The 17249-nt window shown below is 43.8% G+C and overlaps 1 protein-coding gene across 2 annotated transcripts in view; it reads right to left on the reverse strand.

Annotated features, from left to right (window-relative positions):
• Positions 1-17249, reverse strand: part of pdzph1 (PDZ and pleckstrin homology domains 1) — a 69519-nt gene that overhangs the window by 6300 nt on the left and 45970 nt on the right. The window contains exons 2-4 of one of the 2 annotated variants that reach the window (XM_055875522.1): positions 3974-4072; positions 1149-3377; positions 857-982 (exon numbers count right to left, since the gene is read on the reverse strand). In XM_055875522.1, coding sequence (XP_055731497.1) covers positions 857-982; positions 1149-3377; positions 3974-4037 — 2419 coding nt within the window. In that variant the 5' untranslated portion in view covers positions 4038-4072. Of the gene's footprint in view, positions 1-856; positions 983-1148; positions 3378-3973; positions 9834-17249 lie in introns of those variants that run through there. The other variant, XM_055875521.1, reaches the window with a different exon arrangement.

Consider the following 17249-nt stretch of genomic DNA (forward strand, 5'->3'; position numbering starts at 1 on the left):
GTTTTCTGTTAATGACTTATACATCATTTATTTATTGCCTACCTCATGCCTTTTGCACACATTGTATATAGATTCTCTTTTTTTCTACCATGTTATTGACTTGTTTATTGTTTACTCCATGTGTAACTCTGTGTTGTTGTCTGTTCACACTGCTATGCTTTATCTTGGCCAGGTCGCAGTTGCAAATGAGAACTTGTTCTCAACTAGCCTACCTGGTTAAATAAAGGTGAAATAAAAAAAATAAAAAATAAAAAATTGGTTCCGGTATTCCAGAACAGTCAAAGTGATATCATCTGCCATAAATAACCACAACAACACGTTTAGTTCACGGAGTTCTGTTTTATTTTTTAAAAGTGGGCGCATTTCGACTTTCGACTTCGTCAAAGCTTGCTTTTTGGGGGGGGGAGGGATGTTGGGCACCTTTCTTTGTGGGAACGTAGGCCTTCCCGTCAGCAGGTGCAATCTGAAAAACAACAAATAGTAAAATAGGTGGAATTGTTGTTGTGTTTTTTTTCCCCCAGATTGCACCTGCTGACGAAAGTCAAAACACATAAGCTTTTTTTGATATAAAAAAAGAGCATGAAGTGAAAGCATTGTTGTGCTTATTTATGGGAGATGCCATTGCCTTCCCTTTTCTGCAATACCTACAAGAGATTTACAATGACTACACCCCAATCATCCCAATTGTGGAAGCCTATGGTATCGCTGACACGCCTAAAACACGACTTATATCATATTCTACCTCCTGTTCATACAGTTCTGATTGCCTTGTTATGTCTGGTCACAGCAATAAAGGCATACCACTCAATATCTGTGTTGCGGCTGGTTCTAGATTAGGGGACATTAGGATGCCTACCTGACTCCTCATTGACGCTGCTGGTTATGGAGCTTCCTCCTATAGAGCTCCATTGCTTGCTGTCCTTGAAGAGATTCCGTCTCTTAGCCCAGTGCTCGGGGCCGTTGTCCTTGACCTCTAAGGAGGCTTCAGAAAATAAATAAAGGATACCCATATGAGAACACTTTCTGACCCCCCCTATATCATCTAAACCATATGATTGAAACTGGTGGTCCCTCTGGGACAAGTGGGGATTTGGAATCAATGTCTTAGGCTATGATTAGTGAAAAAACGTGAGATTGGTACAACTCACATTTGGACACACTTTGTTTTTCCGCTGTAGAATCTGTCTGATATAGCTTGGGCTTCCACTTGCTTTCTGTCTCTTGGTCTTGAGATTCATGATCTGGACTGGGTGCCTCTGCAATTTCCATGCCTGAATCCTCTACAATCTTGTATTTTGGAGGAGGTTCTTTCCCCTCCTCGATCTGTGAAAGAGTAGGGCTGGAGATGCTAGCTCTTACAGTAAGAGACCTTTTCGGGGTTAGTCTAACTTCCTCTGTAGCTTTACTTGTGATTCCTGAGTCCATCTCCATGTCCAGTATGGGGAACACAGACCGTGCCTCTGGGATTACGTTGAAGGCGTCCCAGTGTAGACTATTCAGAGCTGCGCTCTCTGCTAGTTTGGAGTCACTCTGCAATAACCTTTGCTCAGTGACCCCTGTTGTTATGGCTATGACTGATCCTCTTCGCTGCATGGATTGAAGATCGGAAACTGAATTCTCTTGGGATGACAGTTTGGAAGAGGAGGGAGGGAAGACCTGAATGAGCAGGTCCCTCTTTGTGAGCTCCTCCATCGTGGGATCTAGGCTGTGGTTCTCCACTTCCCCCATGTCTTCATCAAAGCCGCTCTCTGCCACCTCGATCTGCTCCACTCCGAAAGCCATGTCCGCCAATGCATTCCCTCCAAAGTCCATGTCGGGTCCTCTGGGTTCTTCACATGGTAGGTGCCTCGGCTCTGGTAACTGGAAGACCTCTTCTACATCCTCCTCGGACGTAGATGCGTAGGACGGATTGATCAGTTGTTGCTGTGTCTCGAGCTGGCTGTTTGCATTGCTGGAGCTGGGTCTGTAACTGTAGCTGCTTCGGGAGGATTTACGACTCAATGCACTAAAGGGACAAAGCCTCTCATCTTCCTGGTGGTCTGCTGTCAGTCTGCTTAGTCTCTCTGCTTGGAGTGGCAGGGACTCCATCATGTAAGAGGAGATGGTGCCAGACGAAAAGGACTCCCTTCCCTCCCACGAAGGTAGGCCCTCCTGCATTTGACTTGGTTCTTCTTTCACTCCAGGGAAAGTCCGCCGCCTCTTCGTCGGCTTTTGTAGATAACTGGACGCCGAGCAGGTTTTGCATTCTACGGTAGCTATGCTATTGTTACGCATCTGGGTCTTCATCTCGTGGTTTTGGATGAAGTCTTTGGTGTAACTGGACCTGCTCACTGACAATGGTGGTCTCATGAACATGGGTTCATAGTTGTCTGATTCCGATACACTGTCGAAGAAAGATGCCAAATGGGCACTGTCTTCACCATCAAGTGAGTAGGGGCAACCAGAGTCTTTATGGTGCCTCATGGAGGGTGGTGGACTGAATAACCATTGCTGTGTGTCCATAGTACAACAAGCTCCAATCTGACAGGAAGCTATGTCTTCGGTAAGGTCTGCCAGGGGTTCATATTTACGGTCGGAAAACTCACATGGTGGGGGAATGTCACACAGTGCATCTGTGCTTTTCCAGAAGTCAGGCAAAGGGGATGGGCTGGAGGACCCACCTGCCAATGTGAAGTCGGTGTCATTTTTGCTGGGCGAACGGTGAAAAGCAAATTGATCATCACAGCAGCTTTTGCGGCAGGCCAATTCCCCACAACACCTTGAGGCAGTGCTATGTCTTGCTGTGACCCCTGCATCCTTACTGCTTTCTAGAAAGTTAAATTCGTAGTTGTGCTTCTTGTTTTGACTGTGCACTGTGATGTTTACATTTGGGTTTAGAGTCCATGACTGCTGAATTAAATCATTATTTGGACTGAGTCTCTTCTCACGTTGACTCTGGACACAAGGCTCTCCGGTAGCTCCCTGTTGACTTTCGAATACATATACTGTCTTGATCCCTGAGTTATCGGACTGTAGACTTTCTTGAATTTCAAACTTCATATTCGAGCCAATACGAGAGTGCTGAAAGATGATTTTTGAAGATGACGGTTGCAAATCGTCAATGGTTACCAAAGTTGTGAATTTCACCCCCCTGTCTATGTTCTCTTGCTTTGCGATGCTAGGTGGCCTTTTGTTTCCAGAGGACTCCCCTTGACTGTCTCGCCTGACTTTTTTCTCTTTGCTTGGAATCTCACTGTATTTTCCCTCTTCATCATCAGAGTCTGACAAAATATTTTCTTTGCGTAATGATTCAATTTCTCCTTTCTCAGTGATATCATCCTGGCAAACCACACTGTTACTTTTGTTTTGTTTTTGAAAAACGCATTGAGAGGTACTCTCTGTAAGGAAGACAAAAATGAATACACCTTAACATTTTAGGAATGCGGAGATAGAAATACAAGATAGCCTACATCAAAAACTACAACAACAACTATTAAGACTACTGTACGGCCAAAATGCCATAGCATGGATATCACTGCACAAGACAAGCTATGAGACTGAGGAACTAAATCTCTCAAAAGGTATCTAAAAGGTTGATCCCTGAGGTTGAATTGATTAATACATTGTAGTGAGGATTGTGGTTGAATATTTTCCAACTCTTGCATTTGGTATAAACCTTATAGGCCTCGTGGCTGCCGAGCCATCCTCATATACGCTACTGACCCTTTTCTGTGAAGCATTTCTCTCAAGCTCACTTTGACAAAATGGCACCTTATCACAATGTGTGGGATTCATTCCAAGATGGAGCCTCTTGGCTCTTGTCCATTAGCTGTGGTTACATAGAGACCACAGTAATCCTCACCTGCTCCGATTGGCCAAACATTGGCAGGCTTAATAGTGAAGGTGTGGGTGCATGGGCCGGGCGTGACTCAGCCAGCCATGACAGGATTAACCCCATTTCTCTGAAGGATCCGCCCCAATAACCTCCACTCACGTTTACTGCTGGTGGGGCTCTTCCTCCTCCGACTGTTCCTCCTCCTGCTCCCGCGACGACTCATTCTTCCCTAGGCCTCAGCTTCCAATCTCCCATACACTGCAACAGACGATTACAAAATCATGACCAACTTTATTGTTCATTAGCTGTTTAACCCAATTAGTCCCACCGTGATGCCGGCGTGATTTGGACTTTGTGTGTTTGACTTCTGGGTTGTACCTTTTGGATTCGTCTATTTCTTCTGCATCCGTTGGTACCGACCATTAGTCTGTGTGATTAAAGAGGGTTGAGCTGGAGCGATGTTTGTGAGACAAGGGCAGTTCCCGAAAGGGCGGGCGGGATCAGGTATTTTTTTTACAAAATCGTCCGTGGAGTCCGAATGGCACATGTAATATGTTTTGCTCTATGAAGTTCACAAGCAACACTACACTCGTTAGAAAGTATTGGGTTTTTCTACACATAGAAGATCATAGAATGACATATGACATAATGTCTATAATACTGTAATAAGATCACATAGTTGCCGTCACAAATCTCCAAACTCCACACAGTTGTCACTGACTAGTTGGTTATTCATTTCCCACTGAGCAAACAACTTCAGTATAAATGCATTTCTATCACGTTTTTGCTTTGGCTAACCTTATATTTTTAATTGACATTTGTTTATGTCAAATAGTTTTTGTGTTCTAGTCCTGGTTGTTCTGAAAATAAAATGGTAAAAACACTTCATTGTAAGGCTAAATATAAGGGCTATATAAAATATACATTTAAGTCAAATAAATGAAAAAGTCAATTTTTGCTGGGGTCTCAGGACTGATAGGGTTAAAAGTAATAACAGAATGAACAGTGTTTATATACTGTAGTGAATTCTGGGGGTAGCCCTGACCGGTAATCCTACCCAGATCCAGTGGCTGTCAACCCACACCTTAGCCATTAATTAAGCAACCCCCCAAAAAAATCTGAGCAGATTGACAAACTCGCTAGGTGTTGGGTTAAGTTGGCCAAAATATTGATTATGATGCTTGCAACATACCAATATCTGAGTGTTTGATTAGAATTGGCTCTCAAAAAACAGTGGCACGTCTACAGCAACTGTACCGTTGGTACGGTTATTGATAAAATGGTAGGCTGACAATTTCCACACCAATAGATCATTATAAAGCAGTAGGAAACGGACAGAAAACAGTTTTCTGATGTGATCATGTTGCATATGTAACAGTATAACTTTAAACCGTTCCCTCGCCCCAACACGGGCGCGAACCAGGGTCCTTCTGCACACATCAACAACAGTCACCCACGAAGCATTGTTACCCATCGCTCCACAAAAGCCGTGGCCCTTGCAGGGCAAGGGGAACCACTACTTCTAGGTTTCAGAGCAAGTGACGTAACCGATTGAAACGCTATTAGCGCGTACCCACTAACTAGCTAGCCATTTCACATCCGTTACACATATAGGTATGTGATAGTTGGTGTGAAATCCTACTGTCATCTTAAATTGAGACTTAATGTCCACTCTCTCGTGCTGGCATAGGAAATAGGTATCTATTTCCCTGATTATGCTCAGGTCCAAAATGACAGATTTATTCAACCACTGAATGAGCCCAGAATTTTAAAAAGCATCACAATTGATGCAAAGAGTTGATGTACCATACATTTATAAAAAACGTTTTTAAGATAAATTGGCTTAATTTAGGCCAAACTGCTTGACAGGAATGTAATGTCTTGTCATCTCCCCACATGTAATGTCAGCATTAGATAAGGATGTAATGTCCATAGTGATACAGCCAAAAATGCATATAAAATGTTGACTCATTTTAAGATTAAAGAAGAATTTAATTAAACGTAATCCATTGAGTAGAATTAGCCAACACCAGGAAGGAACAGATAGCCTTTGCCACCCATATGCACATTTCATACTTACCTGAGAATATATATTATCACTATTTCCAAATTACCTGGCATACCGGGTCAATTCCACAAATTCAATTCTAATTCAATTCTCTCACTCTGTGAATTCCACTGAATTCAATTCCAGGTCAGTCTTTGAATTCAGATATAAGTTAATTCTTCTGAATTCCAATGTTAGGTCAATTCCAAATATTTAAATGATCTCCAACAATTCCACACATTCAAATTCACTTCCTTCAGCCTTTCAGGCTGATCGTGTCACTTCAGACAGCCTAGCTATACTGAAAATATAGTGATACGGGTTAATATGATTAAAAACACATCCTACAATACATTTTTGATACTATGTGCACTAACTCCATTAACTGTGAAATGTAAAAATATTAAATTACAATTAAATTACAAAGATTTTATGTTTTTACAATTCCAATTCCAATAACTTGAAGATTTGTGAAATTCAAATTGAATTCAACATACATTTTCCAACTAATAAGTGAATTCAAGAATTTAATTGGAATTTCATATTAAATTGCAATTGACCCCAACCCTTATACACGGTAATATTTTGCATGCTTTACTGAATCAGTTATTCATTTTAATGGTAAGAAACACATTTCCTCTAGAATCCCAGATTCTCAATACACTCCAGTTTATTCTCCGTGACCATTTTCTATGCCTTCCGTTATATTCTCAGGTGAGCTATATGCATTCCTGGCATACACAACCTATATCTCAGAGACTCCGTTGCAATGAACATACCAAGTAAATGCACTAACTTACCCCTGAATGAATATGTCCAGAAAGGGGTTATTATTTTCCCCCTTATAGAATAGTCTGTCAAGTTGAAGAGCGTTAGTCATACAGGGCATATCTTTCACAAAGACGCCACATGACCCGTGCACCTAAGACGGCTCCACTTCTTAATGTTTCTATTCCTGCAGCTAAAGCGGCTTAATGCATGTAATCTCATGAAGCACTTGTGATGTCAGTGTGAAGCTGAAGTCTATTCAGGAGCCTTTGTCTACGGAATCACATCGTTAATAAAAGAGGACTATCACACGTAGAAGCTGAAACTTTTCATTTAAAACTGGACAGATCAGGACTAATCAGATTTATGGTGGTTAATGAATGTGGGAAACATCAACTTTGCGGTCAGATTCACAACTAGGGTTAGTTGAGGGTAAGGTCATTGATTGGCTCTAGTCCAGTCTCGACAAGTCAACAGACATAAATAGGAAGTTATTGTAGCCTTGTGACCATTGCAGAGCTCACCAGTGTATAACTGAGTTCTAAACACACACTAACGTTCAAAAGTTTGGGGTCACTTAGAATTTTCCTTGTTTTTTAAAGAAAAGCAAATTTTTTGTCCATTGTGACGGCAGCCATTATATCACAAGTGTAGTGTCAGTGTAATGTGTGTGAGTGTATATGTGGTGTGTATACAGTATAGAGTCTTGTGGGTGTGCATAGGGTCAGTGCAGAGCAGTGTAACCATTTAATTAACCATTTAGCAGTCTTATGGCTTGGGGGTAGAAGATGTCTCTGAGCATTTTGGACGGAGAGCCGATGCTCTGGTACCGTTTGCCCGACTGTAGCAGAATGAACAGTCCATGGCTTGGGTGGTAAGTCTTTGGTAATTTTTCGGGCCTTCCTCGCAGCCTGATATAGAAGTCCTGAATGGCAGGGAGCTCGGCTCCAGTGATGTACTGGTCTGTCCTCACTACACTCTGTAGCATTTTGTGATTGAGGGCGTTGCATTTTCCATACCAAGCAGTGATGCAGCCAGTCAAGACATCACGATGATGAGATTATGTAGTAACTTGAAGCTCTCAAATCGCTCCACTACAGTCCCAACGATGTGGATGGGTACTTGATCTTCCCTCTTTCTCCTGTAGTCCACGATCAGCTCCTTGATCTAACTGATGTTGAGGGAGAGGTTGTTGTCCTGGCACCACACGGGCAAGTCTTTGACCTCCTCCCTGTAGGCTGTCATCGGCATCGGCGATCAGGCCTACCACTGTCGTGTCGTCAGCAGACCTGATGATGGTGTTGGAATCACGTGTGGCCATGCAGTCGTGGGTGAACAGGGAGTACAGGGAATACAGGGACTACAAGAGGGCACTAAGCACGCACCCCTGAGAGGCCCACGTGTTGAGGGTCAGTGTGGTGGAGGTGTTGTTGCCTACCCTCACCACCTGGGGCCGGCCCATCAGGAAGTCCAGGATCCAGTTGCAGAGGGAGGTGTTCAGTCCAAGGGTCCCCAACTTGGTGATAAGTTTGGAGGGTACTATGGTGCTGAAGGCTGAATGTTATTCTATGGAATAAGCATTCTGACAGTTACTTCCCCTCTTGTCCAGGTGGGAGAGGGCAGTGGGATGAGTCATCTGTGGTTCTGTTGGGGCGGTATGCGAATTGGAGTGGGTCCATGTTGTCTGGGATGATAGTATTGATGTGTGTCATGACCAGCCTTTCAAATTCATAATTACAGATGTGAGTGCTACAGGGTGATAGTCATTTAGGCAGGTTACCTTGGGAGTTCTTGGGAACAGGGACAATGGTGGTCAGATTGAAAAATGTTGGGATTACCGACTGGGAAAAGGAGAGATTGAAAATGTCAGTGGAGTCACTTTCCATCTGGTCTGTAGATTTTTGTAAATATACTTTTCAAATATAAATGAGTTGATTGACTAAAAAAGGAATTCCACCCAGAACCTACATACAACCCAAAGCCCTTTTCTATACAAGAACATTTTCAATACAGGTATATTCTATATTTGTCTTCCTGCTAACAATATCTCTTTATAAGAAATAATGGGTTTTAAATACTGGTGAGTGGGGAAAGAAAACCTGCTTCAAACATTTATCTGTTGAATATATTTGGGTCATAAACAATCAGGAACATGGTCATTCAAGCCTCTGGCTGATCCACTTCAGTTATGATATGATCAGTAGACACCTTTATGTAAACCAACTTACAAAATGACCGATTTTGACAGTGATAATCCATCCAGTGGCTGAACCCCAGTTAATACAGTTGTTATGGTAAATTCATTTAGTGTTTTTCAAAGTCTGGAGTTTGAATGAACCACTGTCATTCAAACTGGAACACAATTACATATGATACAAAACTGGAGGCCACATTGTCAGGCCCTCATTTTACAAAACGAAATGACATACTAAATCAAACTTTATATACTGTGCATTTAAAGGGGCCATCCTGGATTGGACTTTTAAAAGAATGGTAAAAGCCTTTGATTCTTGAAGAATATAACTGTTAAATGCATTATGATATTAGATCAACTGTATATCTTCAAAACAACATATCACTGCAAACACATCCATCCCTCTGCTGTTTTCTACCAAAACAACATATCACTGCAAACACATCCATCCCTCTGCTGTTTTCTACCAAAACAACATATCACTGCAAACACATCCACCCCTCTGCTGTTTTCTACCAAAACAACATATCACTGCAAACACATCCATCCCTCTGCTGTTTTCTACCAAAACAACATATCACTGCAAACACATCCATCCCTCTGCTGTTTTCTACCAAAACAACATATCACTGCAAACACATCCATCCCTCTGCTGTTTTCTACCAAAACAACATATCACTGCAAACACATCCATCCCTCTGCTGTTTTCTACCAAAACAACATATCACTGCAAACACATCCATCCCTCTGCTGTTTTCTACCAAAACAACATATCACTGCAAACACATCCATCCCTCTGCTGTTTTCTACCAAAACAACATATCACTGCAAACACATCCATCCCTCTGCTGTTTTCTACCAAAACAACATATCACTGCAAACACATCCATCCCTCTGCTGTTTTCTACCAAAACAACATATCACTGCAAACACATCCATCCCTCTGCTGTTTTCTACCAAAACAACATATCACTGCAAACACATCCATCCCTCTGCTGTTTTCTACCAAAACAACATATCACTACAAAAACATCCATCCCTCTGCTGTTCTTTACCAAAACAACATATCACTGCAAACACATCCATCCCTCTGCTGTTTTCTACCAAAACAACATATCACTGCAAACACATCCATCCCTCTGCTGTTTTCTACCAAAACAACATATCACTGCAAACACATCCATCCCTCTGCTGTTTTTTTACCAAAACAACATATCACTGCAAACACATCCATCCCTCTGCTGTTTTCTACCAAAACAACATATCACTACAAACACATCCATCCCTCTGCTGTTCTTTACCAAAACAACATATCACTGCAAACACATCCATCCCTCTGCTGTTTTCTACCAAAACAACATATCACTGCAAACACATCCATCCCTCTGCTGTTTTTTTACCAAAACAACATATCACTGCAAACACATCCATCCCTCTGCTGTTTTCTACCAAAACAACATATCACTGCAAACACATCCATCCCTCTGCTGTTTTCTACCAAAACAACATATCACTGCAAACACATCCATCCCTCTGCTGTTTTCTACCAAAACAACATATCACTGCAAACACATCCATCCCTCTGCTGTTTTCTACCAAAACAACATATCACTGCAAACACATCCATCCCTCTGCTGTTTTCTACCAAAACAACATATCACTGCAAACACATCCATCCCTCTGCTGTTTTTTACCAAAACAACATATCACTGCAAACACATCCATCCCTCTGCTGTTTTCTACCAAAACAAGTGGTGGGGTTGACACAATAAAAACAATTTAAAAAACAACAACATTAGTTTAAGTATAGCCTCATTCCACCATCCTATACACGGTAGCTTACATTCTGTTTCGCAAAAAAAGAGCGCAGTGATTAAGATGGTGGATCAGGCAAATAAAATTTGACCTACAAAAGCAATAACACCAATGGCTGTATGCCTTTGTTGTCCAAGGCTGTAGTTCTTTATTCAGTCCAGCAGATGGCGACATGAATCAAGGCATTCTGAGAACTACCCGTCCGACAAAATCGACCCCTTCCCATCCCATTCAACACACATGCGGCATTGCCTGATTTCCCCCGTCATCTCTCTTTACAGTGGAATGGAAACACAAACACACTGTGTGTTCCAGCCTGACTGGACTAATCTAAGAATGAGAAATGTGGGGAGCTTTCTGATAACTACACCAACCAGGTGCTTAGACCATTCTCTGTTGCTAATGACTAAAACAACCAGGTGCTTAGACCATTCTCTGTTGCTAATGACTACAACAACCAGGTGCTTAGACCATTCTCTGTTGCTAATGACTACAACAACCAGGTGCTTAGACCATTCTCTGTTGCTAATGACTACAACAACCAGGTGCTTAGACCATTCTCTGTTGCTAATGACTACAACAACCAGGTGCTTAGGCCATTCTCTGTTGTTAATGACTACAACAACCAGGTGCTTAGACCATTCTCTGTTGCTAATGACTACACCAACCAGGTGCTTAGACCATTCTCTGTTGTTAATGACTACAACAACCAGGTGCTTAGACCATTCTCTGTTGTTAATGACTACAACAACCAGGTGCTTAGACCATTCTCTGTTGCTAATGACTACAACAACCAGGTGCTTAGACCATTCTCTGTTGCTAATGACTACAACAACCAGGTGCTTAGACCATTCTCTGTTGTTAATGACTACAACAACCAGGTGCTTAGACCATTCTCTGTTGCTAATGACTACAACAACCAGGTGCTCAGGCCCTTCTCTTTTGGATTTGACTGTATGACTAGTTAGTATGTTAGGTGTTAACTTGTGGTAGTTAGTATGTTAGTTGTTAACTAGTGGTAGTTTGCTTGCTAGGTGTTAACTAGTGGCAGTTAGCATGCTAGATGTTAACTAGTGTCAGTCCGTATGTTATGTGTTAACTAGTGGTAGTTAGCATACTATGTGTTAACTAGTGGCAGTTAGTATGTTAGGTGTTAACTAGTGGTAGTTAGTATGTTAGGTGTTAACCAGTTGCAGTTAGTATGTTAGGTGTTAACCAGTGGCAGTTAGTATGTTAGGTGTTAACTAGTGGTAGTTAGTATGCTAGGTGTTAACTAGTGGCAGTTAGTATGCTAGGTGTTAACTAGTGGTAGTTAGTTTGTTAGGTGTTAACTAGTGGTACTTAGTATGTTAGGTGTTCACTAGTGGCATTTAGTATGTTAGGTGTTAACCAGTGGTAGTTAGTATGTTAGGTGTTAACCAGTGGCAGTTAGTATGTTAGGTGTTAACTAGTGGTAATTAGTATGTTAGGTGTTAACCAGTGGCAGTTAGTATGTTAGGTGTTAACCAGTGGCAGTTAGTATGTTAGGTGTTAACTAGTGGTAGTTAGTATGCTAGGTGTTAACTAGTGGCAGTTAGTATGCTAGGTGTTAACTAGTGGTAGTTAGTTTGTTAGGTGTTAACTAGTGGTACTTAGTATGTTAGGTGTTAACTAGTGGCATTTAGTATGTTAGGTGTTAACTAGTGGTAGTTAGTATGTTAGGTGTTAACTATTTGCAGTTAGTATGCTATGTGTTAACTAGTGGTAGTTAGTATGTTAGGTATTAACTAGTGGTAATTAGTATGATAGGTGTTAACTAGCGGTAGTTAGTATGTTAGGTGTTAACTGGTGGTAGTTAGTATGTTAGGTGTTAACTAGTGGTAGTTAGTATGTTAGGTGTTAACTCGTGGTAGTTAGTATGTTAGGTGTTAACTTGTGGTAGTTAGTATGCTAGTTGCTAACTGGTGGTAGTTAGTATGTTACATTTACATTTACATTTAAGTCATTTAGCAGACGCTCTTATCCAGAGTGACTTACAAATTGGTGCATTCACCTTATGACATCCAGTGGAACAGCCACTTTACAATAGTGCATCTAAATCTTTTAAGGGGGGGTCATAAGGATTGCTTTATCCTATCCTAGGTATTCCTTAAAGAGGTGGGGTTTCAGGTGTCTCCGGAAGGTGGTGATTGACTCCGCTGTCCTGGCGTCGTGAGGGAGTTTGTTCCACCATTGGGGTGCCAGAGCAGCGAACAGTTTTGACTGGGCTGAGCGGGAACTGTACTTCCTCAGTGGTAGGGAGGCGAGCAGGCCAGAGGTGGATGAACGCAGTGCCCTTGTTTGGGTGTAGGGCCTGATCAGAGCCTGAAGGTACTGAGGTGCCGTTCCCCTCACAGCTCCGTAGGCAAGCACCATGGTCTTGTAGCGGATGCGAGCTTCAACTGGAAGCCAGTGGAGAGAGCGGAGGAGCGGGGTGACGTGAGAGAACTTGGGAAGGTTGAACACCAGACGGGCTGCGGCGTTCTGGATGAGTTGTAGGGGTTTAATGGCACAGGCAGGGAGCCCAGCCAACAGCGAGTTGCAGTAATCCAGACGGGAGATGACAAGTGCCTGGATTAGGACCTGCGCCGCTTCCTGTGTGAGACAGGGTCGTACTCTGCGGATGTTGTAGAGCATGAACCTACAGGAACGGGCCACCGCCTTGATGTTAGTTGAGAACGACAGGGTGTTGTCCAGGATCACGCCAAGGTTCTTAGCGCTCTGGGAGGAGGACACAATGGAGTTGTCAACCGTGATGGCGAGATCATGGAACGGGCAGTCCTTCCCCGGGAGGAAGAGCAGCTCCGTCTTGCCGAGGTTCAGCTTGAGGTGGTGATCCGTCATCCACACTGATATGTCTGCCAGACATGCAGAGATGCGATTTGCCACCTGGTCATCAGAAGGGGGAAAGGAGAAGATTAATTGTGTGTCGTTTGCATAGCAATGATAGGAGAGACCATGTGAGGTTATGACAGAGCCAAGTGACTTGGTGTATAGCGAGAATAGGAGAGGGCCTAGAACAGAGCCCTGGGGGACACCAGTGGTGAGAGGACGTGGTGAGGAGACAGATTCTCGCCACGCCACCTGGTAGGAGCGACCTGTCAGGTAGGACGCAATCCAAGCGTGGGCCGTGCCGGAGATGCCCAACTCGGAGAGGGTGGAGAGGAGGATCTGATGGTTCACAGTATCGAAGGCAGCCGATAGGTCTAGAAGGATGAGAGCAGAGGAGAGAGAGTTAGCTTTAGCAGTGCGGAGCGCCTCCGTGATACAGAGAAGAGCAGTCTCAGTTGAATGACTAGTCTTGAAACCTGACTGATTTGGATCAAGAAGGTCATTCTGAGAGAGATAGCAGGAGAGCTGGCCAAGGACGGCACGTTCAAGAGTTTTGGAGAGAAAAGAAAGAAGGGATACTGGTCTGTAGTTGTTGACATCGGAGGGATCGAGTGTAGGTTTTTTCAGAAGGGGTGCAACTCTCGCTCTCTTGAAGACGGAAGGGACGTAGCCAGTGGTCAAGGATGAGTTGATGAGCGAGGTGAGGTAAGGGAGAAGGTCTCCGGAAATGGTCTGGAGAAGAGAGGAGGGGATAGGGTCAAGCGGGCAGGTTGTTGGGCGGCCGGCCGTCACAAGACGCGAGATTTCATCTGGAGAGAGAGGTGAGAAAGAGGTCAGAGCACAGGGTAGGGCAGTGTGAGCAGAACCAGCGGTGTCGTTTGACTTAGCAAACGAGGATCGGATGTTGTCGACCTTCTTTTCAAAATGGTTGACGAAGTCATCTGCAGAGAGGGAGGAGGGGGGGGAGGGGGAGGAGGATTCAGTAGGAAGGAGAAGGTGGCAAAGAGCTTCCTAGGGTTAGAGGCAGATGCTTGGAATTTAGAGTGGTAGAAAGTGGCTTTAGCAGCAGAGACAGAAGAGGAAAATGTAGAGAGGAGGGAGTGAAAGGATGCCAGGTCCGCAGGGAGGCGAGTTTTCCTCCATTTCCGCTCGGCTGCCCGGAGCCCTGTTCTGTGAGCTCACAATGAGTCGTCGAGCCACGGAGCGGGAGGGGAGGACCGAGCCGGCCTGGAGGATAGGGGACATAGAGAGTCAAAGGATGCAGAAAGGGAGGAGAGGAGGGTTGAGGAGGCAGAATCAGGAGATAGGTTGGAGAAGGTTTGAGCAGAGGGAAGAGATGATAGGATGGAAGAGGAGAGAGTAGCGGGGGAGAGAGAGCGATGGTTGGGACGGCGCGATACCATCCGAGTAGGGGCAGTGTGGGAAGTGTTGGATGAGAGCGAGAGGGAAAAGGATACAAGGTAGTGGTCGGAGACTTGGAGGGGAGTTGCAATGAGGTTAGTGGAAGAACAGCATCTAGTAAAGATAAGGTCAAGCGTATTGCCTGCCTTGTGAGTAGGGGGGGAAGGTGAGAGGGTGAGGTCAAAAGAGGAGAGGAGTGGAAAGAAGGAGGCAGAGAGGAATGAGTCAAAGGTAGACGTGGGGAGGTTAAAGTCACCCAGAACTGTGAGAGGTGAGCCGTCCTCAGGAAAGGAGCTTATCAAGGCATCAAGCTCATTGATGAACTCTCCGAGGGAACCTGGAGGGCGATAAATGATAAGGATGTTAAGCTTGAAAGGGCTGGTAACTGTGACAGCATGGAATTCAAAGGAGGCGATAGACAGATGGGTAAGGGGAGAAAGAGAGAATGACCACTTGGGAGAGATGAGGATCCCGGTGCCACCACCCCGCTGACCAGAAGCTCTCGGGGTGTGCGAGAACACGTGGGCAGACGAAGAGAGAGCAGTAGGAGTAGCAGTGTTATCTGTGGTGATCCATGTTTCCGTCAGTGCCAAGAAGTCGAGGGACTGGAGGGAAGCATAGGCTGAGATGAACTCTGCCTTGTTGGCCGCAGATTGGCAGTTCCAGAGGCTACCGGAGACCTGGAACTCCACGTGGGTCGTGCGCGCTGGGACCACCAGGTTAGGGTGGCCGCGGCCACGCGGTGTGAAGCGTTTGTATGGTCTGTGCAGAGAGGAGAGAACAGGGATAGACAGACACATAGTTGACAGGCTACAGAAGAGGCTACGCTAATGCAAAGGAGATTGGAATGACAAGTGGACTACACGTCTCGAATGTTCAGAAAGTTAAGCTTACGTTGCAAAAATCTTATTGACTAAAATGATTAAAATGATGCAGTACTGCTGAAGTAGGCTGGCTAGCAGTGGCTGCGTTGTTGGCTTTGTTTGAAAGTGTAGCTGGCTAGGTAACCTCGATAGCTGGCTAGGTAACCTCGGTAACTGGCCAGATAATTAGTCTAAAACTACACAATTGTCTTTTGTCTTAGATACAAGGAAAGCAAAGACAACTATGTAGCTAGCTAACACTAGCTAGCTAACACTACACTATTAAAATCGTTCCGTTGTAATGTAATAGTTTCTACAGTGCTGCTATTCGGTAGAAATTGGCTAGCTAGCAGTGTTAGCAGTGTTAGCAGTGTTGACTAGCAGTATTGACTAGGTAGGAGAACGGCAGCGCGGCGTACGAAAATAGCTGGCTAGCTAACCGAAAATTACTCTAGACTCCACAGCTATCTTAGATACAAGGACAGCAAAGACAACTATGTAGCTAGCTAACACTACACTAATCAAGTCGTTCCGTTGTTCCGTTGAATGTAATAGATTCTACAGTGCTGCTATTCGGTGGCTAGCTGGCTAGCTAGCAGTGTTGATTACGTTACGTTACGTTAAAAGGACGAAAATAGCTGGCTAGCTAACCTAGAAAATCGCTCTAAACTACACAATTATCTTTGATACAAAGACGGCTATGTAGCTAGCTAAGATCAAACAAATCAAACCGTTGTACTGTAATGAAATGAAGTGAAATGTGATACTACCTGTGGAGCGAAGCGGAATGCGACCGGGTTGTTGAATGCGGAAGTCCATTCATTTAGTAGGTGGCATTATGTTAGGTGTTAACTGGCGGTAGTTAGTATGATAGGCGTTAACTAGTGGTAGTTAGTATGTTAGGTGTTATTTTAGAGGTAGTTAGTATGCTAGATGTTAACTAGTGGTATTTAGTATGTTAGGTGTTGACTAGTGGCAGTTAGTATGGTAGGTGTTAACTAGTGGTAGTTAGTATGCTAGTTGCTAACTGGTGGTAGTTAGTATGCTAGTTGCTAACTGGTGGTAGTTAGTATGTTAGGTTTTTGGTGTGTTCATTTGTTTCTCATGCAGAAAAAGCAAAGAATATTCTTTCAAGACAAGACATTGTAATGTACGTCATATTAGTAGGTGGCATTATAAATATCTCTAATCACTGAGAGTGGAGTAGGAGAGGATGCATAGAGACATACCAACGTCTTTGTCAAGGCTACACATGCCCTACTCTATGTCTGTATGTTTGTGTCTACTGGCATGCAGATGTGCATGTGAGTGTGTGTGTGTATGTGTGTGTGTGTGCGTGTGTGTGTGTGCGCATGTGTCCATTGTATAAATAGGAAAGGCCTGTTTGCTTAGCGTACAGGCTGGACTAGAAATAATTCATCATCCAGGCCATCCATGTGTGTTTTCTTAATCTAGACCCCTGGTAAATGGCCGTGGGCTCCCAGCTCCTAATGGAAC

Source organism: Salvelinus fontinalis, chromosome 21, assembly GCF_029448725.1.
Source record: "Salvelinus fontinalis isolate EN_2023a chromosome 21, ASM2944872v1, whole genome shotgun sequence".
In the NCBI taxonomy this organism is placed as follows: domain Eukaryota; kingdom Metazoa; phylum Chordata; class Actinopteri; order Salmoniformes; family Salmonidae; genus Salvelinus; species Salvelinus fontinalis.